Source organism: Oncorhynchus mykiss, chromosome 13 (assembly GCF_013265735.2).
Source record: "Oncorhynchus mykiss isolate Arlee chromosome 13, USDA_OmykA_1.1, whole genome shotgun sequence".
In the NCBI taxonomy this organism is placed as follows: domain Eukaryota; kingdom Metazoa; phylum Chordata; class Actinopteri; order Salmoniformes; family Salmonidae; genus Oncorhynchus; species Oncorhynchus mykiss.
In genome coordinates, this window is record NC_048577.1 from 9512330 (window position 1) to 9539872 (window position 27543).

General features: G+C 44.6%; 1 protein-coding gene across 3 annotated transcripts; it reads right to left on the reverse strand.

Moving 5' to 3' along the window:
- Positions 1-8055: 8055 nt before the first annotated feature.
- LOC110485557 (intraflagellar transport protein 27 homolog) lies at positions 8056-26927 on the reverse strand. Of its 3 annotated transcripts, XR_005035449.1 has the most exons (8): positions 26793-26927; positions 26159-26238; positions 9912-9971; positions 9702-9761; positions 8988-9105; positions 8733-8842; positions 8392-8571; positions 8056-8355 (listed from the first exon to the last, which is right to left on the reverse strand). XR_005035449.1 is itself a non-coding variant. In XM_036940180.1 (7 exons), the coding sequence occupies exons 1-7, from the start codon at positions 26824-26826 to the stop codon at positions 8473-8475; spliced, it is 561 nt and encodes a 186-aa protein (XP_036796075.1). In that variant the 5' UTR covers positions 26827-26927; the 3' UTR covers positions 8056-8472. The 3 variants fall into 3 exon arrangements, 2 of the variants coding, with proteins under 2 accessions (XP_036796075.1, XP_036796076.1); XM_036940180.1 differs by having other exon boundaries at positions 8056-8571; XM_036940181.1 differs by having other exon boundaries at positions 8056-8571; positions 26797-26822.
- Between the last annotated feature and the right edge of the window lie 616 nt (positions 26928-27543).

Below are 27543 nucleotides of genomic sequence, written 5' to 3' on the forward strand. Positions count from 1 at the left end.
AGGGATGGAGAGAGGGAGATAGGGGTGGAGAGTGGGGCGGAGAGAGGGGTGGAGAGAGGGGCGGAGAGAAATGGAGGGATGGAGAGAGGGGCGGAGAGAGGGGTGGAGACAAGGGCGGAGAGAAATGGAGGGATGGAGAGAGGGAGATAGGGGTGGAGAGAGGGGCGGAGAGAGGGGTGGAGAGAGGTGCGGAGAGAGGGGTGGAGAGAGGGGCGGAGAGAGGGAGATAGGGGTGGAAAGAGGGGCGGAGAGAGGGGCAGAGAGAGGGGTGGAGAGCGGGGCGGAGAGAGGGAGATAGGGGTGGAAAGAGGGGCGGAGAGAGAGGCGGAGAGAGGGGTGGAGAGAGGGGCGGAGAGAGGGAGATATGGGTGGAAAGTGGGGCGGAGAGAGAGGCGGAGAGAGGGGCGGTGAGAGGGGCGGAGAGAGGTGTGTAGAGAGGGGCGGAGAGAAATGGAGGGATGGAGAGAGGGAGAGAGGGAGGGGGAGAGAGAGAGAGAGAGGACTCTGAGGGAGGAAGAGAGTGAGTAAGAAGGAGGGATGAACAGAGCGTAACAGAACAAAACAGATGAGCTCTGCTTCCGTTACGGATACTTCTACTACAGCGATGATGATGATGGTGATCTTCATATGAGTTTCCATGTTGAAAAAAAGTGGGAAAAAAAGTGAAAAAAGAAAATGCATGACTTTCCCTTCTACCGTTGTTTAAGGAGTTTTAAACATGTTTGTAAAGTTATGACAGGGAGGATGGGAAACGAGAGGAGCAGGAAGAAAGGAGGCAAGGGAGGGGGTGTCACTCTCTCTCTGTACCCAGAGAAGGGGTGAGGTAGTGGGGTTGGGGAACCACGGAGGAGTGGGGAGACTAGGGCTAGACTACGAGTTTAAAACGGAGTTCAATTTTTTATGACTCTCTTCTTAGTTCCCTACACCCCCTACACCCCTTCTCCCTCTCCTTCCCTACACCCCTACACCCCTTCTCCCCCTCCTTCCCTACACCCCTACACCCCTTCTCCCCCTCCTTCCCTACACCCCATACACCCCTTCTCCACCTCCTTCCCTACACCCCTTCTCCCCTCCTTCCCTACACCCCTTCTCCCCTCCTTCCCTACACCCCATACACCCCTTCTCCCCCTCCTTCCCTACACCCCTTCTCCCCTCCTTCCCTACACCCCTTCTCCCCCTCCTTCCCTCCTTCCCTCCTTCCCTTTACCCCTTCTCCCCCTCCTTCCCTACACCCCTTCTCCCCCTCCTTCCCTCCTTCCCTACACCCCTTCTCCCCCTACCTTCGCTACACCCATACACCCCTTCTCCCCCTCCTTCCCTACACCCCATACACCCCTTCTCCCCTCCTTCCCTACACCCCTTCTCCCCTCCTTCCCTACACCCCATACACCCCTTCTCCTCCTCCTTCCCTACACCCCTTCACCCCCCACCTTCGCTACACCCATACACCCCTTCTCCCCTCCTTCCCAACACCCCATACACCCCTTCTCCCCTCCTTCCCTACACCCCTTCTCCCCTCCTTCCCTACACCCCATACACCCCTTTTCCCCCTCCTTCCCTACACCCCATACACCTATTCTCCCCTCCTTCCATACACCCCTTCTCCCCCTCCTTCCCTACACCCCTTCTCCCCCTCCTTCCCTACACCCCATACACCTCTTCTCCCCTCCTTCCATACACCTCTTCTCCCCTCCTTCCATACACCCCTTCTCCCCTCCTTCCCTACACCCCTTCTCCCCTCCTTCCCTACACCCCTTCTCCCACTCCTTCCCTACACCCCTTCTCCCCCTCCTTCCCTACACCCCATACACCTCTTCTCCCCTCCTTCCCTACACCCCTTCTCCCCTCCTTCCCTACACCCCTTCTCCCCCTCCTTCCCTACACCCCTTCTCCCCCTCCTTCCCTACACCCCTTCTCCCCCTCCTTCCCTACACCCCATACACCTCTTCTCCCCTCCTTCCATACACCCCTTCTCCCCTCCTTCCCTACACCCCTTCTCCCCCTCCTTCCCAACACCCCATACACCCCTTCTCCCCTCCTTCCCTACACCTCTTCTCCCCCTCCTTCCCTACACCCCTTCTCCCCTCCTTCCCTACACCCCATCTCCCCTCCTTCCCTACACCCCTTCTCCCCTCCTTCCCTACACCCCTTCTCCCCCTCCTTCCCTACACCCCTTCTCCCCCTCCTTCCCTACACCCCTTCTCCCCCTCCTTCCCTACACCCCATACACCCCTTCTCCCCTCCTTCCCTACACCCCTTCTCCCCCTCCTTCCCTACACCCCTTCTCCCCCTCCTTCCCTACACCCCTTCTCCCCCTCCTTCCCAACACTCCAACACTCTTCTCTTTAGTTGCTCTGTTTGATTTCATCATTTTTTTTTTACATTTTTCACATGAATACTGTGAACCATTGTGGGTTGGGACTTTAACGCAGGGAGGGAATCCAGACCGCAAAAAAAAGTAATGGTCTAAGTTAATATATGTATCAATTATATATGAATATATGAATATATATGTTACTGAATCACAGAGAGACTTCCCTGACGCAAAACGTGAAAATAACTCAAATGACATAACGACAAACAAGGTGAAACGAAATTAAGTCGTCATGGAAACTACAGCGGAGGAGGAGGAACAAGTTGATTCATTGGGACTGAAAAACAACAACAACAGGAAGTGACGTAAACATAGCTTACAGGGAACCATGGCAACTAGCCAACAAGCAGTTTAGTTAATAATATATAGATAGATTCTATTGTTTTTAAGTGATTCCTTCTGTTACCTTTCTGCTGACTCAGGTCCCTGGACCGAGACCATATTTGTTTTGGGGCCAAAGGTCAATAGGGGGTGATAGGTGAAATGTCAAACGTCGACATCACTTCCTCTTCGGACGGACGACGCTACAAAAAAAAGAGGTAGAGTCCAGAGGGGAGTCACACGAGGAGCCACATGAGTTCTGGGTAATCGGACAGTGAACTACTTACTCTAAGACAAACGGACACTTTGCAAAGGACACTGCTATAAAAAAAAAACAAGAGGAAACCGTGAGAGAAGATGATCAACTAGACGAAGCTAAGCCTGAGTGACTCCCATGTTAAGAACTCTACATGCATGCTAATCAAATCATCCAACCTACATGTTGAACACAATGCAGTGGGGGGGTTGTTGTGGAAACCAAGTTGGCAGTTAAAATGTTCATGTAATGTGTGTATTTCTCTTTTGTGGACGACAGGCAGGGAGAAGGGGCGGGGCTTCATTTAACAATGCTTTCAAGGGGCGTAAACTAATCAAAGAAACAAACTTTGACGAACGTAAAGCCTTTTTTTAAATAAGAGAAAAAACTACGGATTTCTTTGGAACGAATACTTATGTCATCTTCATTTTGAAATCTCACACAGCCTTATGGTCTTTCTTTCTTTCTTTCTTTGCGTTGTGTTGTTTCAATGAAAATAAAAAAGCTTAACGTCTTTTCAAGGTGCCAAAATGAATCAAACGATCCTTATCTTGGATGCATCAAGTCCCAATGATGAATAAAATTGGAACCCCTTAGGGAACTATATGACCGCTTGTTGATTGGTTGATTGATTGATTGGAATCCCTGTTGTTGTCTTGTCTAAACCAAAAGTCTTTATTGATTGATCAATGTATTTTATGTCATCATTTTAAAACACACACATAGCCGCGGGAAGTAAGGGTACTGGCACCCCCCAAATTTTTTTTAATAACATAAATAAATAATTAAATACATATATTTTTTAAGAAACACAAAAGTAGTGAACTGGGCCTTGACAAGTCCTGTGTTATTGGACCAATATAGACATCTGTAGTGCAGGTCCCCAAACTACTTCCTGTGGCTATGAATACACATATACAGCTCCTTCACTTCATCAATGCAATAAAACAGTATGGTGTGTTGTGTGCTGTACAGTATGTGTGCTTGTAGGTCACTGCTATGTTCATATTGATCTCTAACTAGTGTCCTGACTGTCGTCTTTTTTCACTGTGGATGATGTCAATTCATCTCTTCCTCTTCCTCTCCTCTTCCTTGTCCTCTCTATTAGTCCTGTGACTGACTTGAAACCGAGTAGCTGATTTGCTGTGTGTGTGTGTGTGTGTGTGTGTGTGTGTGTGTGTGTGTGTGTGTGTGTGTGTGTGTGTGTGTGTGTGTGTGTGTGTGTGTGTGTGTGTAGCTGATTTGGTTCTGGGTGTTGAAATGATCTGTCTATCTTTAACAACAGATCCTCTTTGCAAGCTTGTCCTCCTTTTCTCCTCTATGCAGCCATCCATCCATCATCCATCCATCCCATCCATCCATCCCATCCATCATCCCATCCGTCCCATCCATCCCATCCATCATCCACCCCGTCCATCCATCATCCATCCCATCCATCATCCATCCATCTATCATCCATCCATCATCCATCCATCTATCATCCATCCATCATCCATCCCATCCATCATCCATCCATCCATCCATCATCCATCCCATCCATCCCATCCATCATCCATCCCATCCATCATCCATCCATCCCATCCTTTGCTCCTGTCTGTGCCATTCCATCGGTGGTGATAATTATGTCAAAGTTCTAGTGGAATGGAGAACACTAGTGCATGTGACACACTCTACCCCCCCCCCCCCCCCCCCACTCTCTCTCTCTCTCTCCCCTGGTGTGGTGTGATCAAAGGGTCTGGCATGTCTCTCTACAGTGCTGCTGTGTGATCACTGAAGAGGAGAGAGAGAGAGCAAGAGAGTGAAGGGGGAGGGAAAGTGAGAAAGAGAGAGGGAGGGAGAGAGCGAGGTGGAGGGGACAGGGATATCGACAGAGAAGGAGAGAAGGGACACAGAGATCGACAGAGAGAGAGAGTGGAGGGTCTGTCATATTAGTCAGAATGGGCCAGCCACACACTGCCCTCCTCTGGCTCGGAGGTGGAATCATTTAATCACGTTATACCACTGTCCTCGTGTACATCTTGTTCTTTTCTGTGACCTCATTGATGAAGGTAATGAGTCGTCACTCATAACTCAACTCATAACTCCAAGCATGAATTATATGCCAAGAAACCAACACCAAATGCTGTATTGTTTGAGTAGACTGTGTGGAGGTCTTGTGATTGATTTGTTTGCTTGATACATGGTGTGATAGCTGAATGTACTGGTTGGGTGGGTTGAGGTGCGGTGACTGATTGTGTGTTACCAGTATACTGTGCTGCCTGCTAGAACAGATGCTCCGTCCTCTCTCACCTGCTCCTCTTAATGAGCTTCGAGGGTCACAAAGAGTTTGGGGCGATAGAACAGTCCGTACCTCCACCTACAGAGAGAAGGAAGGAGGGGGAAAGAGGGAAGGGAGGGAGGGCGAGAGAGATGGAGGGAAGGAGGAGGAGAGAGGGATGGGGAGAGAGAGAAAGGAAGGGGGAGGGAGGAACGGAATCGAGAAATTGAGGGGGATGGGAAGAGAAAAGAGGGAGGGAGAGAGGCAGGAAAGGAGTTAAAGAGATGAGAAACAAAGAGAGAAGGTGAAAGGTGAGAGAAGGAGGAACTTTAGACAGGCAGAAAGACAGACATGCACACAAACAGGCAGGCAGACATAGTTCCCTGTACTGCCATGTTATCTAGCCCAGGGCTATCCACTCCACTGCTGACCAACCATGACCAAGCAAGCTGCTGTGTCCTATCACTTCTGCAGTACCAAATGACACCCCATTCACTATTTAGGGCCATTCCCCCATAAGTCTCTGGTCAAATGTAGTGTGCTGGGAATACGGTGGCATTTGGGACACAGGCCATGTCTCTCCCTTATCCCACAGAACAACATCACCTTGGCTTCAAGGATTCAGTCCGATCTCTGATTTCAACATGGCAATGTGCCATTTAAATTTCCGGTTGAGCTGACATAAAGGCAAAACTGATCTCAAATCATCACTCCTATGTGAGTATTTTATCAAGCGTCTCAGAGTAGGAGTGCTGATTTAGGACCAGGTTGACTTTTTAGATCATAATGAATATATACAGGTGGAATATGAATATGAATATGAACAGGTGGAACCTGATCACTCCTTCTCCGAGAAACTTTACGAATACGTTTGACATCTCCCAGAATGTCTTCTATCTCTGGCCCCCTCTTGTGGCCGGTCAAAAGGGGTGCTGTGGGTTTGTGGCTGGGCACGCACACACACATGCACGCACGCACACACCCACACTCTTTGGCTGAGGAGGACAGGTGCAGAATAAATAGCAGTCTGTGTCGGAGCTAGGTTAGCGTAGCACACGGGTGTTCGTCTAATAGGCTTCACACACACACCGCTACGCACGCAACCAAATACACAGGCAAACGTTCATTAAAGTTTTATTTGAAGCAGCTTTTAAAGCTGGAATCCTTCATGTTGAAGCTGCCATGTCTGTTTGGGTATTACAACAACAAAGAAGTTACTTCAGACAATGAAAACGGTTTTATCCCCTCTGACATAATTGCACGTGCGATAGAGCACAATATGTGCTGGAATTAGTTGTAACATACTGCGTGATGCACCTCAATTTGCAATAAAAAACCATAACAACGATGTTGTGGCGGCCAGGGGGCGCTGTTTCCCCCTCCTGCGGATTCCATCTTCAGGGGCTGACACAAGAGCTTTGGAAGGACGCTGGGGAAAGTGATGATGCTTTTGCTGCAGTATTTTAGTCAAGTGCTTTTTCTATTGATTCTGATGTTTATGTTGTGAGTGTCATGGAGTCACTCACACAGCAGTAACAGGTGTCCTTTGTCCTCGTGAGTGTGGTACACACACCTCCGTGGCTGTGTCCTGCTGATGACAGATGGATGGAGACTGTGTGTGTGTCTGTCAGGAAATTCCCTGTCCCAGACGGTGCCCTTCCACTAAACCTGTGTGTGTGTGTGTGTATTCATGGCTCCCCCTGTCTCTCCATGCCAAACTTCTGTGGTGAGGGGTCCCCCTCCACCCTGCTAGGCCAGTCTGTCTCAGTCAGGCACCCTGGTTTACACACACATCATGCCAACACACACACACACACACCAAGCCAGACTGGGCACAACGCAGCCAAACTCTACCCCATGCCATGCCAGAACCAATATCCAATCTCTCTCTCTCACACACATTTACAAAGCAAGGACATTGGTTTGACCCCAATTTCAACAACTGTCTGTCAATGTGTGGAACCGACTACTTAAATCCTCCCCCCAACTCATCATGGCTCTCTATTTTACACTAGAAAACCAATCAATATTTATAATATATTTAAGATTGCATCTATTAAATGTCATTTTATTTAAGATGGCATAGTTCGCTACAGATTAACCATATATTTAACATTAAAGACTAAACCATAAACCCACATACTGTATTAAAACAACAGTTACCATAACAGTGGCATAACTAATAACCCTCAACATGTCATTATACCCTCAGTAGTTATGGGAACAGAATTCCAAGGCAGCAGTCTATTTTAATGCGGGTCATAATATGAGATTCAATCACCATGAATGAGTGGCTTTGAGGCGGACTGTCAGCCTAGTTCAATAGAGGCCTCGTAGCATAGTGTGTGTGTGTGTGTGTGTGTGTGTTAGACATGAGAGGCTATAATAGGCAGTGGGTCTGACCCCGTTACAATGAGAGGAGGGTCATTAAAACAGTAATTACAGGGTTGTTAACGAATAAACAACAAACGGGTTTGGAAATGATGGAAATTATGTGAAGGTCTCCAGCTGCAAATGCAGAAAGAGAGACAGATGGAGAGAGGAGGGGGCGGGGGGTAGAGAGAGACAGAGAGAGTGGGTGATGGAGGGAGAGAGGGATGGAGAGGAGAGAGTAAAGGAGAGAGAGAGTGGGTGATGGAGGGAGAGAGGGATGGAGAGGAGAGAGTAAAGGAGAGAGAGTGGGTGATGGAGAGAGAGAGGGATGGAGAGGAGAGAGTAAAGGAGAGAGAGAGTGGGTGATGGAGGGAGAGAGGGATGGAGAGAAGAGAGTAAAGGAGAGAGAGAGTGGGTGATGGAGGGAGAGAGGGATGGAAAGGTCCCCCATATGCAAAACTCTAGCAATCAGAATACTGTACAGAAATCACAAACTTTAATACAAGTTATCATGTTCTCCTGCATACAGTTTCATCTTAATCTCCACCCCAATGTAAGGTGGATGTCTCACTGTCAGAGGCAGTATTTTTCACTTAGGGAATGTTGGGCCAAGTTCTAGAACATTGGGCCAGGTCCTAGAATCCATAGAAATATAATCCATATATCCTTTCTAGAGGCCATAGAAACAGAATATATACAATATAATAGATATTTATATGTGTTAGGCCAGATTCTATTCTGCAGGTTCTACAATGTTAGGCCCGGTTCTAGAATGTTCAGGTTCAAGATTGTCAGGCCAGATTCTAGAATGTTAGGCCAGGCTCTAGAATGTTAGGCCAGGTTCTAGAATGTTAGGCCAGATTCTAGAATGTTAGGCCAGGTATTAGAATGTTAGGCCAGATTCTGTATGGTCTGTAGTCTGTCTTGGTAGAGAGCGTGGAACAGCTGGGCTAGACTCAGAAAGGGAGCTTCACAGTTCTCCATCTCCTTCTGCAATACAGATGCCATGCACACACACACACACACACAGAATGAGAAACATTTTAATCATCGCTTTGTTAGAGGGTATACTGTTTTTGGACTTGGTGTTGGCACTTTGGCTCCAGAAGCCTATGAGCTTGTCTGTTGTGTCCAGGTGTGGGTGCACTCACAGCGGACGTCTCGTGGTACTGCAGCCCCTGGCTTTGGGCCCACTCCTGGGCCACCGAGGTCTCCACCTCCTTCCGCGAGGACAGGTCCGACTTGTTACCCACCAACACACCTGAGCGTCACAACAACAAACACACACACACACACACACACACACACACACACACACACACACACACACACACACACACACACACTAAGAGCACTAAGATCAAGTACCTCCAGATACAGGGGGTCAGAGCTGAGGTGTGTGGTACCTGGGATGTGCAGACCCTGGCAGTGGGCCCTGACCCTCTCCAGCCAGCGACCACAGTTACTGAATGACAGCTCACTGCTCACGTCAAACACCAGACACAACACAGACGGCTGGCCCCACTGTAGAGGGATAGAGGGAGGGATGGGGAGAGAGGGGGTGAGAGAGGGCGAAAGAAGGGGGAGTGAAAGAGAGAGAGATCGAGAGGCGGTGATGGAGGGTGAAAGAGGGGGGTGGAATCATTGAATATTGCATTCATTTAACATTCAGCAAAAGAGAGAGGTATGAGAGAGGGAAGAGAGATGTGAAGAGAGAGGGAAGAGAGATGTGAAGAGAGATGTGAAGAGAGAGGGAAGAGAGATGTGAAGAGAGAGGGATGAGAAAGGGAAGAGAAATGTGAAGAGAGGGAAGAGAGATGTGAAGAGAGAGGGATGAGAGAGGGAAGAGAGATGTGAAGAGAGAGGGATGAGAGAGGGAAGAGAGATGTGAAGAGAGAGGTATGAGAGATGTGAAGAGAGAGGGATGAGAGAGGGAAGAGAGATGTGAAGAGAGAGGGAAGAGAGATGTGAAGAGAGAGGGATGAGAGAGGGAAGAGAGATGTGAAGAGAGAGGGAAGAGAGATGTGAAGAGAGATGTGAAGAGAGAGGGATGAGAGAGGGAAGAGGTAAAGTCGTGAATCCTTTGTAACTTTGAAGAGTAGATAAGTAGTGGGCCTCACCAACTTCTCACATGCTTCAACAAAGGTTTCCCTCCCGGCAGAGTCAAAGATGTACAGTTCCTGAGAGGGAGAGAGAAAGAGAAATACTGTCAATCATCACAAAGTTATTTTCGGTATGAAACAACTCCAGATTGGTGGCTTCTGTAAACAGCCTAGCTTCTAGCCAATATAGAGGGAGTGTGGGAGTCAGTCTAGGGAGCGTGTACTCACCACACTGTCGCTGGTCTCTGGGATGTTCACTGACTTCACAACCAGTTCCACTCCAGCCGTCTAGAAAACAACCACACAACAACGTAAACCCAATCATCACAAAACAACCACACAACAACGTAAACGTACTTTGACACAGGAAGCGGAGGAAGAGTGGGTGGGTGTGTTTTAAGGCTGCACACCGCCCTAATTCTTATAGTTTTGGTGTTTTTTTCTCCGCTTGCCTCCGACACACACAACTAGCCTTGTCACTCAAGCAGCACCACTCCTCCCCCTCGCTGTTAGATTCACTATACATTCTGTTCTGCTGGGTCAAATCCAGTCAACAGATTGTTCCAAACAAGAACGATGCTGCTTTCCAATTTTCTTCTTAATATAAATAATTATATTTCTAGGATCCCAACACTCCACCCAAGTGTTTTGATTTATACAGTGGATTGCGAAAGTGTTCACCTCCCCCCACCCAACCACCCATCCAGCAATTACATCTGCAAGACTGTTGGGGTATGTCTCTATAAGCTTGGCACATCGAGCCACTGGGATTTTTGCCCATTCTTCAAGGCAAAACTGCTCCAGCTTCTTCAAGTTGGAGGAGTTCCACTGGTGTATAGCAATCTTTATGTCATACCACAGATTCTCAATTGAATTGAGGTCTGGGCTTTGACTAGGCCATTCCAAGACATTTAAATGTTTCCCCTTAAACCACTTGAGTGTTGCTATATCAGTATGCTTAGGGCCATTGTCCTGCTGGAAGGTGAACCTCTGTCCCAGTCTCAAACCTCTGGAAGACTGAAACAGGTTTCAATTTCTCTGTATTTAGCACCATCCATCATTCCTTCAATTCTGACCAGTTTCCCAGTCACTGCCGATGAAAAACATCCTCACAGCATGATACTGCCACCACCATGCTTCACTGTGGGGATGTTGTTCTCGGGGTGATGACAGGTGTTGGGTTTGCGTTTTCCTTAATGGCCAAAAAGCTCAATTTTAGTCTCATCTGACCAGAGTACCTTCTTCCATATGTTTGGGGAGTCTCTCACATGCCTTTTGGTGAACACCAAACGTGTTTGCTCATTTTTTTCTTTAAGCAATGGCTTTTTTCTGGCCACTCTTCCGTTAAGTCCAGCTCTGTGGGGTATACAGCTTAAAGTGGTCCTATGGACAGATACTCCAATCTCCGCTGTGGAGCTTTTACAGCTCCTTCAGGGTTACCTTTGGTCTCTTTGTTGCCTCTCTGATTAATGCCTTCCTTGCCTGGTCCGTGGGTTATGGTGGGCGGCCCTCTCTTGTCAGGTTTGTTGTGGTCCCATATTCTTTCCATTTTTAAATCATGGATTTAATGGTGCTCCGTGGGATGTTCAAAGTTTCTGATATTTTCATATAACCCAACCCTGATCTGTACTTCTCCACAACTCCCTGACCTGTTTGGAGAGCTTCTTGGTCTTCCTGGTGCCGCATGCTTGGTGGTCTTGCAGACTCTGGGGCCTTTCAGAACAGGTGTATATATACTGAGATCATGTGACAGATCATGTGACACTAAGATTGCACAAAGGGGGACTTTATTTAACTAATTATGTGACTTATGAAGGTAATGGGTTGCACCTGATCTTATTTAGGGTCTTCATAGTAAAGGGGGTGAATACATATGCACGCACCACTTTTCCACTTAAAAACATATACATTATATACAGTATACAGTATATATATTTTTTTCACTTCACCAATTTGCACTAATGTGTGGCTATCTGTAAATAATGTCTGAGTGTTGGAGTGTGCCCCTGGCTATCTGTAAATAATGTCTGAGTGTTGGAGTGTGCCACTGGCTATCTGTAAATAATGTCTGAGTGTTGGAGTGTGCCCCTGGCTATCTGTAAATAATGTCTGAGTGTTGGAGTGTGCCCCTGGCTATCTGTAAATAATGTCTGAGTGTTGGAGTGTGCCCCTGGCTATCTGTAAATAATGTCTGAGTGTTGGAGTGTGTCCCTGGCTATCTGTAAATAATGTCTGAGTGTTGGAGTGTGCCCCTGGCTATCTGTAAATAATGTCTGAGTGTTGGAGTGTGCCCCTGGCAATCTGTAAATAATGTCTGAGTGTTGGAGTGTGCCCCTGGCTATCTGTAAATAATGTCTGAGTGTTGGAGTGTGCCCCTGGCTATCTGTAAATAATGTCTGAGTGTTGGAGTGTGCCCCTGGCTATCTGTAAATAATGTCTGGGTGTTGGAGTGTGTCCCTGGCTATCTGTAAATAATGTCTGTGTTGGAGTGTGCCCCTGGCTATCTGTAAATAATGTCTGAGTGTTGGAGTGTGCCCCTGGCTATCTGTAAATAATGTCTGAGTGTTGGAGTGTGCCCCTGGCTATCTGTAAATAATGTCTGAGTGTTGGAGTGTGCCCCTGGCTATCTGTAAATAATGTCTGAGTGTTGGAGTGTGCCCCTGGCTATCTGTAAATAATGTCTGTGTTGGAGTGTGCCCCTGGCTATCTGTAAATAATGTCTGAGTGTTGGAGTGTGCCCCTGGCTATCTGTAAATAATGTCTGAGTGTTGGAGTGTGCCCCTGGCTATCTGTAAATAATGTCTGAGTGTTGGAGTGTGCCCCTGGCTATCTGTAAATAATGTCTGAGTGTTGGAGTGTGCCCCTGGCTAGCTGTAAATAATGTCTGAGTGTTGGAGTGTGCCCCTGGCTAGCTGTAAATAATGTCTGAGTGTTGGAGTGTGCCCCTGGCTATCTGTAAATAATGTCTGAGTGTTGGAGTGTGCCCCTGGCTATCTGTAAATAATGTCTGAGTGTTGGAGTGTGCCCCTGGCTATCTGTAAATGATGTCTGAGTGTTGGAGTGTGCCCCTGGCTATCTGTAAATAATGTCTGAGTGTTGGAGTGTGCCCCTGGCTATCTGTAAATAATGTCTGAGTGTTGGAGTGTGCCCCTGGCAATCTGTAAATAATGTCTGAGTGTTGGAGTGTGCCCCTGGCTATCTGTAAATAATGTCTGAGTGTTGGAGTGTGCCCCTGGCTATCTGTAAATAATGTCTGAGTGTTGGAGTGTGCCCCTGGCTATCTGTAAATAATGTCTGAGTGTTGGAGTGTGCCACTGGCTATCTGTAAATAATGTCTGAGTGTTGGAGTGTGCCCCTGGCTATCTGTAAATAATGTCTGAGTGTTGGAGTGTGCCCCTGGCTATCTGTAAATAATGTCTGAGTGTTGGAGTGTGCCCCTGGCTATCTGTAAATAATGTCTGAGTGTTGGAGTGTGTCCCTGGCTATCTGTAAATAATGTCTGAGTGTTGGAGTGTGCCCCTGGCTATCTGTAAATAATGTCTGAGTGTTGGAGTGTGCCCCTGGCAATCTGTAAATAATGTCTGAGTGTTGGAGTGTGCCCCTGGCTATCTGTAAATAATGTCTGAGTGTTGGAGTGTGCCCCTGGCTATCTGTAAATAATGTCTGAGTGTTGGAGTGTGCCCCTGGCTATCTGTAAATAATGTCTGAGTGTTGGAGTGTGTCCCTGGCTATCTGTAAATAATGTCTGTGTTGGAGTGTGCCCCTGGCTATCTGTAAATAATGTCTGAGTGTTGGAGTGTGCCCCTGGCTATCTGTAAATAATGTCTGAGTGTTGGAGTGTGCCCCTGGCTATCTGTAAATAATGTCTGAGTGTTGGAGTGTGCCCCTGGCTATCTGTAAATAATGTCTGAGTGTTGGAGTGTGCCCCTGGCTATCTGTAAATAATGTCTGTGTTGGAGTGTGCCCCTGGCTATCTGTAAATAATGTCTGAGTGTTGGAGTGTGCCCCTGGCTATCTGTAAATAATGTCTGAGTGTTGGAGTGTGCCCCTGGCTATCTGTAAATAATGTCTGAGTGTTGGAGTGTGCCCCTGGCTATCTGTAAATAATGTCTGAGTGTTGGAGTGTGCCCCTGGCTAGCTGTAAATAATGTCTGAGTGTTGGAGTGTGCCCCTGGCTAGCTGTAAATAATGTCTGAGTGTTGGAGTGTGCCCCTGGCTATCTGTAAATAATGTCTGAGTGTTGGAGTGTGCCCCTGGCTATCTGTAAATAATGTCTGAGTGTTGGAGTGTGCCCCTGGCTATCTGTAAATGATGTCTGAGTGTTGGAGTGTGCCCCTGGCTATCTGTAAATAATGTCTGAGTGTTGGAGTGTGCCCCTGGCTATCTGTAAATAATGTCTGAGTGTTGGAGTGTGCCCCTGGCAATCTGTAAATAATGTCTGAGTGTTGGAGTGTGCCCCTGGCTATCTGTAAATAATGTCTGAGTGTTGGAGTGTGCCCCTGGCTATCTGTAAATAATGTCTGAGTGTTGGAGTGTGCCCCTGGCTATCTGTAAATAATGTCTGAGTGTTGGAGTGTGTCCCTGGCTATCTGTAAATAATGTCTGTGTTGGAGTGTGCCCCTGGCTATCTGTAAATAATGTCTGAGTGTTGGAGTGTGCCCCTGGCAATCTGTAAATAATGTCTGAGTGTTGGAGTGTGCCCCTGGCTATCTGTAAATAATGTCTGAGTGTTGGAGTGTGCCCCTGGCTATCTGTAAATAATGTCTGAGTGTTGGAGTGTGCCCCTGGCTATCTGTAAATAATGTCTGAGTGTTGGAGTGTGTCCCTGGCTATCTGTAAATAATGTCTGTGTTGGAGTGTGCCCCTGGCTATCTGTAAATAATGTCTGAGTGTTGGAGTGTGCCCCTGGCTATCTGTAAATAATGTCTGAGTGTTGGAGTGTGCCCCTGGCTATCTGTAAATAATGTCTGAGTGTTGGAGTGTGCCCCTGGCTATCTGTAAATAATGTCTGAGTGTTGGAGTGTGCCCCTGGCTATCTGTAAATAATGTCTGAGTGTTGGAGTGTGCCCCTGGCTATCCGTACATTTAAAAAACAAGAAAATGGTGTCGTCTGCTTTGCGTTTAAATCATTCATACTTTTACTTCTACTTTTGAAATGTATACGTATATTTTACCAATTACATTTACTTATGATACTTAAGTATATTTAAAAACAAATATTTTTTGACTTTTACTCAAGTAGTATTTTACTGGGTGACTTTCACTTTTACTTGAGTAACTTTCTATTAAGGAATCTATACTTTTACAGAAGTATGACAATTTGGTACTTTTTCCACCACTGTCAAACACTGCACTGCTCACTGCTCTACTCATCTGAGCCCAAGTCTTGGAGCATGACTAACTTACACACATAACACTGAAGTCGAGGCTACATACAGACACCGGTTAGTCAGGCTGATTGAGGTAGTATGTACATGCAGATATGGTTAAAGTGACTATGCATATATGATGAACAGAGAGTAGCAGTAGTGTAAAAGAGGGGTTGGTGGGTGGCGGGACACAATGCAGATAGCCCGGTTAGCCAATGTGCGGGAGCACTGGTTGGTTGGCCCAATTGGGTTAGTATGTACATGAATGTATAGTTAAAGTGACAATGCAAATATTGTAGCAGCAGCGTAAAAATAAAAAGAGGGTTTGGGGAGGCACACAATGCAAATAGTCCAGGTAACCATTTGATTACCTGTTCAGGATTCTTATGGCTTGGGGGTAAAAACTGTTGAGAAGCCTTTTTGTCCTAGACTTGGCACTCCGGTACCGCTTGCCATGCGGTAGTAGAGAGAACAGTCTATGACTGGGGTGGCTGGGGTCTTTGACAATTTTTAGGGCCTTCCTCTGACACCGCCTGGTGTAGAGGTCCTGGATGGCAGGCAGAACTGAAAAGGCGTGCGCGAGCAAGGAGGCCTACAAACCTGACTCAGTTACACCAGCTCTGTCAGGAGGAATGGGCTAATGTATGTAAACTTCTAACCCTCTGGGAAAGTGATGAAATAAATAAAAGCATTCTCTCAACTATTATTCTGACATTTCACATTTTTAAAATAAAGTGTTGATCCTAACTGACCTAAGAGGGATTTTTTACTCAGATTCAATTTCAAGAATTGTGAAAAACTGAGTTTAAATGTATTTGGCTAACATGTATGTACACTTCCGACTTCAACTGTACAGTCGTGGCCAAAAGTTTCCAGAATGACACAAATATTAATTTTCAAAGTCTGCTGCCTCATTTTGAATGATGGCAATTTGCATATACTCCAGAATGTTATGAAGAGTGATCAGACGAATTGCAATTAATTGCAAAGTCCCTCTTTGCCATGCAAATGAGCTGAATCCCCCCAAAAAACATTTCCACTGCATTTCAGCCCTGCCACAAAAGGACAAGCTGACATCATGTCAGTGATTATCTCGTTAACACAGGTGTGAGTGTTGATGAGGACAAGGCTGGAGATCACTCTGTCATACTGATTGAGTTCAAATATCAGACTGGAAGCTTCAAAAGGAGGGTGGTGCTTGGAATCATTGTTCTTCCTCTGTCAACCATGGTTATCTGCAAGGAAACACATTCCATCATCATTGCTTTGCACAAAAAGGGCTTCACAGGCAAGGGTATTGCTGACAGTAAGATTGCACCTAAATCAACCATTTATCGGATCATCAAGAATTTCAAGGAGAGCGATTAAATTGTTGTGAAGAAGGCTTCCGGGCGCCCAAGAATGTCCAACAAGCGTCAGGACCGTCTCTTGAAGTTGATTCAGCTGCGGAATCGGGGCACCACCAGTACAGAGCTTGCTCAGGAATGGCAGCAGGCAGGTGTGAGTGCATCAGCACGCACAGTGAGGCGAAGACTTTTGGAGGATGGCCTGGTGTCAAGAAGTGCAGCAAAGAAGCCACTTCTCACCAGGAAAAACATCAGGGACAGACTGATATTCTACAAAAGGTACAGGGATTGGACTGCTTTTCTGGGGTAAAGTCATTCCGATTGTTTGGGGCATCCGGAAAAAAGCTTGTCCGGAGAAGACAAGGTGAGCGCTACCATCAGTCCTGTGTCATGCCAACAGTAAAGCATCCTGAGACCATTCATGTGTGGGGTTGCTTCTCAGCCAAGGGAGTGGGCTGACTCACAATTTTGCCTAAGAACACACCCATGAATAAAGAATGGTACCAACATATCCTCCGAGAGCAACTTCTCCAAACCATCCAGGAACAGTTTGGTGACGAACAATGCCTTTTCCAGCATGATGGAGCACCTTGCCATAAGGCAAAAGTGATAACTAAGTGGCTTGGGGAACAAAACATCAATATTTTGGGTCCATGGCCAGGAAACCCCCCAGACCTTAATCCCATTGAGAACTTGTGGTCAATCCTCAAGAGGCTGGTGGACAAACAAAAACCCACAAACTCCAAGCATTGATTATGCAAGAATGGGCTGCCACCAGTCAGGATGTGGCCCAGAAGTTAATTGACAGCATGCCAGGGCAGATTGCAGAGGTCTTGAAAAAGAAGGGTCAACACTGCAAATATTGAGTTTTTGCATCAACTTCATGTAATTGTCAATAAAAGCCTTTGACACTTATGAAATGCTTGTAATTATACTTCAGTATTCCATAGTAACATCTGACAAAAATATCTAAAGACACTGAAGCAGCAAACCTTGTGGAAATTAATATTTGTGTCATTCTCAAAACTTTTGGCCATGACTGTGTATACGACATATTCTATCCTACATATTCTACATACATACAACACATTCTATTGAGATACTGTCCATGTCTATACATCCCATCATATACATCTATATTTATATTCCGGACTCTGGCATTGCTCATCCTAATATTTCTATATTTCTTAATTACATTATTTTACTTTAGATTGTGTGTATTGTTTTATAATGCCAGATATTACTTCACTGTTGGAGCTAGGAACATAAGCATTTCGCTATACCCGCAATAACACATGCTACATATGTGTATGTTACCAATACAATTTGATTTGTGTGCAAGACTGCAGCCCACCTCCACACACACACACACACACACAAAAGACTGCATCCAACTGTGCACGCACGCCCACACACTCTTCCTCAGCGATATTCCAACCAGCTAATACGGAGACGGAGTAATGAGCTGATGTGATGCATCATGGGAATTGGGAAGGCTCTCTCTCAGTGGAATGTCAATGAGAGCCTGTACAGAATACATAAAGCTTGGTTGGGTGTGTTGTGAATTGTGTGTGTGTGTGCGTGTGTGTGTGTGAGTGAGTGAGAGAGAGAGACTGTCCGGAATAAATTGCGGATCAGATTGGTTGGTAGGTAACCTAACAGGCCGTCTGACATTTGAGAGGAAGAGAACGTGAGGAGAATGGAATGGCTGCGGACCGGATGCTGCTTCCTGTCTGTCTGTCTGTCTGCCTATAACCTTTAGTCCAACAGACTGAACCCAGTTTGTTGGAGTCTGGGTAACATTCACATGCTGTGCGTGCGTGCGTACGTGTGTGTTGTATCATAATAATGTTCCCCAAAGTGATCTCTTCACTTTGACGGAGCTGTAGTGGAGCGGGTCGAGAGCTTCAAGTTTCTTAGTGTCCACATCACTAATGAATTATCATGTTCCACACAGTCGTGAAGAGGGCACGGCAGTGCATCTTCCCCCTCAGGAGGCAGAAAAGATTTGGCATGAGCCCTCAGATCCTCAAAAAGTTATACAGCTGCACCATTGAGAGCATCTTGACTGGCTGCATCATCGCTTGGTATGGCAAATGCAGCGACCTCGAACGCAAATCACTACAGAGGGTGGTGTGGACAGCTCAGTACATCACTGAGGCCAAGCTCCCTGCCATCCAGGACCTCTATATCAGGCAGTGTCAGAGAAAGGACTGGAAAATTGTCAGACTTCAACCACCCATGCCATAGACTGTTCAATCTGACACTGTCCGGCAAATGGTACCGGAGCATCGGCTACAGCTTCTAACCCCTAAATAGACATCAGACTCCAAAACAGTTCATTAAATGGTTACCCAGACTATCTGCACTGAACCTATCTGCACTGACTTTATGCACACTACTAAACTGTATATGAGTATTTCCATAAAAAATGGAATGCAATGTGTGACTTTGGGATCAACATTTCAAAATGTTAATCATTTTTATGCAGTTCCACATGTGTACTTAGAGGAATATATATGGAAATTGTCCCATACGTCCACTTACAACAACATAGGTGTCATGGCGTTGTCCTCTTTGGGTACAGCGAGCACCATCTCCCTCTCTCTGTCTCCTACACTTAGGCTGCTGTGACCTCACGTCGTAAATTCCTGGAGGAGATTATCTCCTCATGGCCACAGTATAGAGAGAGAGTGAGTTTTCATAGAGAGAACAAAGGAATTTCTTCCACCTCACAGAACTTGAGGTCCGAACAACATTTATGTTCTGGAGAAGGTATAAAAGATCGGTGATGAATATAGCTACGAATTGGTCCGTTTGGTACAATTTTGTGAAACTCATGGGAGACAATACGGCCACATAACCATAATGCTGTTTATACAATAACCTCAGATATGAGGCTTACATCTCATTTTTGTATAAGATGAATGAGTGAGGATGATACTGTTTGCGAAATTGTCTAATGGGATTTTGGACTGTTTAATGAAGGAAACTCCAATTCCCTTTGGAGTTTAACTAAATCAGAGGACCGCCCATGATCACAGTTATGGTCTGGCGTCATGGGCCAGGCCCCTTTCTGCTCTTCCCGAATAAAACCCCCACCTTGAGAATTTCTCAACAGACCATGTTTCTCTCAATTACGAGAGGACAAAGGTTGCAGACCAGATTACCTCGATAACGAGAGGGCCAAGGTTTGAGACCAGACTGCTGAATCTTTTAACCATCCCACGTGGTTAAACTCTTAGACTATCGATACCGACAGAATAAGAACAAGTCTTTGATATGAATTACTAGTCTGCAGCTAGGAATTCGGTATCATTGAACGCGAAGACTGACAACCGCCGAAACATCTATTCTATAACGACATGAATGAATGCCACTCTGAACAATCCATTCTAACCGCGACAGAGAGGACGGACAGACTCTCCAACAGAAACAAACTTTTCAACGGAGATCCCGACGACACACTGAGCGCAAATATATATATTGATTGCAATTATTCCCGAATGAGTGAGAGTTCATGTGCAAAGGATTAGCATTTCAATTGTTATAATGATCAACTTTGTAGTGTCTCATCTCAGTTGACCCCCACTTCCCTTTGTGTCCACCAAGCCGCGATATCGGTTTATCCCACTAGGGAAACGCCATTATCATTTCCTTGTAACTATCTACTGTTTGTTTATGCATTTCTGTGAATTACTTACTTAGTAAATAAATTATTTAACACAATTGATGTATGGATGACTCATAGTGAAGACTGGGTGCGTGCAGATAACCAACAATTTACGACGTTTGGAATGAGACTAACGTGAGGTAAAGAAGAATTCATTAGTCAGAAGACTTTTGATCAGATATGAAATTATCTGAAAGTTATATTAGGAATATTCTAACTTTATAATCTGGTGCCCCTAGTACTTCCTAGTTAATTACAGTTACATGATTAATCAATTTAATCGCGTAATAATAATTACAGAGAGTTATTTGCTAAAGATTCATCTTCAGTTTAATGATGCCAAAGACACGACATAGGCCTAGGACTATTCATCCTTTAAGCAGGGTTCATACAGACATTGACAAGTCAAATTCAACTAGTTTTAGGGACTTTTTCAAGCACTTCATTGTAATTTTCAAGGACCTCATTGTTATACAATTGTGTGGCAGGTAGCCGATTTGATAAGAGCGTTTGGCCAGTAATCGAAAGGTTGCTGGTTTGAATCCCGAGCCGACTAAATGAAATATCTGTCGATGTGCCCTTGAGCAAGGCACTTAAACCTAATCGTTCCTGTTAGTCACTCTGGATAAGAGCGTCTGCTAAATTACTCAAATGCAATCATTTTAATTTATGTACATATAGGGCTTAATATAGAACCCCCCCCCCCACACACACACAGCCAACCCCCCAAAAAGCATGCAAAAAGTGTCAAAAGTATGCCATTACCACTTTCAGAATAACACGTTTTAGGACTTGCCAATGCATTGATTTTGTCATTATTATTATATTCTAAAATGTGTGAGAATAATGTGTCCTGACTAAATAAATAGTGATGTTTCTGTAGACTCTGTGGCCTACGCAGGCACACATAATAAAGCCATCAATAGCGGTAGCATTAACCTCACCATCTCTGTTTTTAGAAAGCCAGGTTCCTTTTGTAATGGAAGGATTTGTTTGGAAAGCCAAGTTGAAGCCCGCATTAGATATGATTAATTTCTGAGATCCAAGTTCCACTAGGCTACTTCAAACCCCTTGTATTGTTTAAAATTGCAGGTGTAACATGGAAACCAAAATGTATTTGTCATGTTATTTCATTACGAGCTCATAGCTCATGCTGCCAAACATACCCTTGTAAAACTGACCATCCTACCAATCCTCGACTTTGGCGATGTCATTTACAAAATAGCCTCCAAATACCCTACTCAATAAATTGGATGCAGTCTATCACAGTGCCATCTGTTTGGTCACCAAAGCCCCATATACTACCCACCACTGCGACCTGTACGCTCTCGTTGGCTGGCCCTCGCTTCATACTCGTCGCCAAACCCACTGGCTCCAGGTCATCTACAAGACCTTGCTAGGTAAAGTTCTCCCTTATCTCAGCTCGCTGGTCACCATAGCAGCACCCACCTGTAGCACGCGCTCCAGCAGGTATATCTCTCTGGTCACCCCCAAAACCAATTATTCCATTGGCCGCCTCTCCTTCCAGTTCTCTGCTGCCAATGACTGGAACGAACTACAAAAATCTCTGAAACTGGAAACACTTATCTCCCTCACTAGCTTTAAGCACCAGCTGTCAGAGCAGCTCACAGATTACTGCACCTGTACATAGCCCACCTATAATTTAGCCCAAACAACTACCCCTTTCCCTACTGTATTTATTTTGCTCCTTTGCACCCCATTATTTCTATCTCTACTTTGCACATTCTTCCACTGCAAATCAACCATTCCAGTGTTTTACTTGCTATATTGTATTTACTTTGCCACCATGGCCTTTTTTTGCCTTTACCTCCCTTATCTCACCTCACTTGCTCACATTGTATATAGACTTATTTTTCTACTGTATTATTGACTGTATGTTTGTTTTACTCCATGTGTAACTCTGCGTTGTTATATGTGTCGAACTGCTTTGCTTTATCTTGGCCAGGTCACAGTTGTAAATGAGAACTTGTTCTCAACTTGCCTACCTGGTTAAATAAAGGTGAAATAAAATAAATATTGTGAATGAGCCCACTAGGCTATGTCATTTGTTGTCATTATATCCAGAGTAATTCATAGGAATAGAGTTGGGTGTTGCGCACTCGCCTATCCTACACAATTAGGCACAGTAAGGGTCCAGTTTGAGACACGAAAACACAAACTCATTACCTTGATGCTTTCTCTGTTAAATCTAACGACATCCTGCTGTAAATCAAGCAGACTACAAAACTACAACAGACGAGGAACATTGATTCGCTATAGGGATAATAGATCCAATGTGAATCCAGACACAACTGTCTTCACCGGAGTAAGGAATGAGACACCAAAACATTCTGGACATTCCTCAGGAACACCTTTTTTTCAGCACCTGGGCTGTTGTAGCACGGCATAGGCTATCACAACAGCTGTTCATCACCTGGGCTGTTGTAGCATGGCATAGGCTATCACAACAGCTGTTCGTCACCTGGGCTGTTGTAGCATGGCATAGGCTATCACAACAGCTGTTCATCACCTGGGCTGTTGTAGCATGGCATAGGCAATCACAACAGCTGTTCATCACCTGGGCTGTTGTAGCATGGCATAGGTTATCAGAACAGCTGTTCATCACCTGGGCTGTTGTAGCATGGCATAGGCTATCACAACAGCTGTTCATCACCTGGGCTGTTGTAGCATGGCATAGGCTATCACAACAGCTGTTCATCACCTGGGCTGTTGTAGCATGGCATAGGCAATCACAACAGCTGTTCATCACCTGGGCTGTTGTAGCATGGCATAGGCTATCACAAAAGCTGTTCATCACCTGGGCTGTTGTAGCATGGCATAGGCTATCACAACAGCTGTTCATCACCTGGGCTGTTGTAGCACGGCATAGGCTATCACAACAGCTGTTCATCACCTGGGCTGTTGTAGCATGGCATAGGCTATCACAACAGCTGTTCATCACCTGGGCTGTTGTAGCATGGCATAGGCCATCACAACAGCTGTTCATCACCTGGGCTGTTGTAGCATGGCATAGGTTATCACAACAGCTGTTCATCACCTGGGCTGTTGTAGCATGGCATAGGCTATCACAAAAGCTGTTCATCACCTGGGCTGTTGTAGCATGGCATAGGTTATCACAACAGCTGTTCATCACCTGGGCTGTTGTAGCATGGCATAGGCTATCACAACAGCTGTTCATCACCTGGGCTGTTGTAGCATGGCATAGGCTATCACAACAGCTGTTCATCACTTGACTGTCATTCGGAATATTCCTTCCTGGATCAGATGATGATGTGTGAACTGATCACGGCGTATTTAAACAGCTTGACACCGAATTCGCATCCAACAAGTATTATACATAACTATTGAAGAACCATGTTAATGACAGCCTCAATTTAGGTTTGAAGCATCAAGGTATGATCATTCTTTCAGTTAGAAGCATTCTATGTGGGATTTGTTGAGCCCATGAAAACTGTTTTCACCCTGTAACATAAGGAGACACACAATGTGATGTAGTTGCAGTGCATTTCTGAGATCACTATACAAAAAACAGTTTGACAGCTAGATCCAGGACTCTTACAGGGTTCAAGTTCGATGTCTGATTGAACTGATTAATGGTTAATACATGATATAACAACTTAGACTGACATGAACGCAAGGACAGAAAAGTCATGTTTTATGTCACACCATTTTGGACAAATCCATCAAGACGACAACCATGAGAAAGGGTTAAACATAGGTTTTAAATCAACTGGTGAATTGTATAGCTATGATCCCCCCTTATATCTTAATGTAATGACATGAAAAACATTGTCAGATTATTACAATGACTTATCAACAGCTGTAACAACTCGTCCAGTGTAGGAACTCCTCACTGGTGCCCTAGTTTACACTGGTGCCCCCGCCCACACACACACACAAAGACACACACACACTTTTACACTAAATTGTTGCAGCTATTCTGTTATTTATTTTACTCTTATTATTATCTATCCTCATGCCTAGTCACTTTACCCATGTACATACAGTTGAAGTCAGAAGTTTACATACACTTTAGGTTGGAGTCATTAAAACTTGTTTTTCAACCACTCCACAAATTTCTTGTTAACAAACTATAGTTTTGGCAAGTCGGTTAGGACATCTACTTTGTGCATGACATAAGTCATGTCAAGTCATTTTTCCAACAATTGTTTACAGACAGATTATTTCACTTATAATTCAATGTATCACAATTCCAGTGTGTGAGAAGTTTACATACACTAAGTTGACTGTGCCTTTAAACAGCTTGGAAAATTCCAGAAAAGGATGTCATGGCTTTAGAAGCTTCTGATAGGCTAATTGACATCATTTGAATCAACCACGCAGCCATCATACCACTCAGGAAGGAGACGCGTTCTGTATCCTAGACATGAACGTACTTTGGTGCGAAAAGTGCAAATAAATCCCAAAACAGCAGCAAAGGACCTTGTGAAGATGCTGAAGGAAACAGGTACAAAAGTATCTATATTCACAGTAAAACAAGTCTTATATCATCATAACCTGAAAGGCCGCTCAGAAAGGAAGTAGCCACTGCTCAAAAACCGCCAGAAAAAAAGCCAGACTACGGTTTGCAACTGCACATGGGTACAAAGATCGTACTTTTTGGAGAAATGTCCTCTGGTCTTATGAAACAAAAATAGAACTGTTTGGCCATAATGACCATTGGAGGAAAAAGGGGGAGGCTTGCAAGCCGAAGAACACCATCCCAACTGTGAAGCATGGGGGTGGCAGCATCATGTTGTGGGGGTGCTTTGCTGCAGGAGGGACTGGTGCACATCACAAAATAGATGGCATCATGAGGTAGGAAAATTATGTGGATATATTGAAGCAACATCTCAAGACATCAGTCAGGAAGTTAAAGCTTGGTCGCAAATGGGTCTTCCAAATGGACAATGACCCCAAGCATACTTCCAAAGTTGTGGCAAAATGGCTTAAGGACAACAAAGTCAAGGTATTGGAGTGGCCATCACAAAGCCCTGACCTCAAATCCTATAGAAAATGTGTGGACAGAACTGAAAAAGTGTGTGCGAGCAAGGAGGCCTACAAACCTGACTCAGTTACACCAGCTCTGTCAGGAGAAATGGGCCAAAATTCACCCAACCTAGTGTGGGAAGCTTGTGGAAGGCTCCCCGAAACGTTTGACCCAAGTTAAACAATTTAAAGGCAATGCTACCAAATACTAATATAGTGCATGTAAACTTCTGACCCACTGGGAATTTGATGAAAGAAATAAAAGCTGAAATAAATCATTCTCTCTACTATTATTCTGACATTTCACATTTTTTTAATAAAGTGGTGATCCTAACTGACCTAAAACAGGGAATTTTTACAAGGATTACATTTTAGGAATTGTGAAAAACTGAGTTTAAATGTATTTGGCTAAGGTGTATGTAAACCGACTTCAGCTGTATCTACCTCAAATACCTGGTACCTGTGCACATTGATCTGGTACTAATACTCCCTGTATAGAACTCCATTCTAGTGGATTTAACTCCTTGTGTTACTATTATTATTACATTGTATTTCACTTCTTTTTTTTTACTCTGCATCGTTGGGATGAGCATTTCACAGTAAAGTCTACTAAAGTTGTATTCGGTGCATGTGACAAATAAAATGTGATTTGATTTGTCTCTGTTCACTTAGACCGGTGCGTCACAACGCACACACTCACACCAGTGTGTTGTTGTTATGCAGTGTGTGTGGTCAATGAGTCATGTCATAGCTGACAACCCATAATTTCTGCAGACATCATTGAATCATAATTCTGAGCAGATATTTAACCGTTTTTGGAATATCAACACAGTTCTTCCAGTAAATGTGTTTTGGTAAAATGTTCAGTGCATATTGTTCAAAGTTGTCCTTGTGCATAGAGTTGTATGATTTGTTGAACTTTGAAATCAATGCTTTTTGTTTGGCATACATTTTAAGTGAAGAATCTGAGTTGGCAAGAGCACAAACAAACAGTTCTGGGAGACCAGGCTAGAGAGAGGCCAGTGTGTGTGTGTGTGTGTGTGTGTGTGTGTGTGTGTCTCAAAGTTATTTTCTCACCATACTGTAGTTCTTCTGGAAGTGTGCGCCATCACTCCGGAACATCTGAGAGAGAGCACTTTTCCCCACTGCTGGATCTCCTGAAGAAGGGAAGGGTGGCGAGAGAGAGAGTCAGAGAGACAGAGAGATGAACAAACACCATTGTAAATATACAACCAATATTTCTGTTTATTTATTTTGCCTTTTGTACTTGAACTATTTGCACATCATTTCAACACTGTATATAGACATAATATGACATTTGACATGGAATTTGGGAATTTTCACAAGTGTAATGTTTACTGTAAATGTTTTATTGTTTATTGAACTTTTGATTATGATCTATTTCACTTGCTTTGGCAATGTAAATATGTTTCCCATGACAATAAAGCCCCTTGAATTTAAATCGAATTGATAGACTTACATACGTCTCTTCCATGTTTACCCTACTCAAACGTGTAATCCTAGAGTTATGTAACTTGCAAATGCTTGTAAAACTGTGAGCTATATAGGGCCTTTCCTAATTTAGCTAGTTAGCTACTCTGTCCTATCCAAAGTTTTGCAAGCTAGCCTAACTCTCAGTTACATCTTTACAGTACAGTCGTTGTCATTCCCAAATCAACTTCTTAGCAACGACTACATTTCTAAATCTTACCTACAAGAAGGCACCTTGCTCTTAATTTCACCATGGCAGCGTACAAAAAATAAATATATTAGAAGAATCTTCAAAACTGCTTTGTGTTTTTAATTTTACGCTACAGAATCTTCCTTCCGCCTCGGCAACATGGACACGACGCGTTTCCTAGCAACCTGAGCAGAAACGCTCTCACTGATCCAACCAACAAGCACGTATCGATATCTGCGCTGTCATTGGCCAGCTGTGTTAACGTAAGAGAGTTGACGTAAACTTGAGCCCAACATGACTGTTCCCTTAATTGCCGCTAGATGGAAGCGTTCATTGACTGTAGACCATTATTCTAGCAATTAGCCTACTGCATTTTATTCCCTTGTTAGAGCCAGTAAAGTATTAAGAATTGTTTTATGTACTGCCTCAGTGATATTTTCAATGGAACATGAATCCCATCTTTTAGAATAGCTAATCAACATAATTTGAATACACACAGGTATATTCATATCTATAAAATATGCAATGCTTGACAGGCCATGATTTCTATCATAATTTTCTATAGTAGGTAGGCCTAAATTATATCTCCTAAATGCCATCCCTGTTGTGTCCTAAGATTATTAGAAGCGAAAATTAGACTGCCAAAGTCTATGTAAGTCTTCCCCCTCAACACAGTTTTTCCTCATTTTTTTGTATACAATTTACATTAACAATCTAATTAGACCAAAAAGAGACAACAGAAAAAACTGTCAATGTGAGAAAATGATGGTAACTAGTCTGG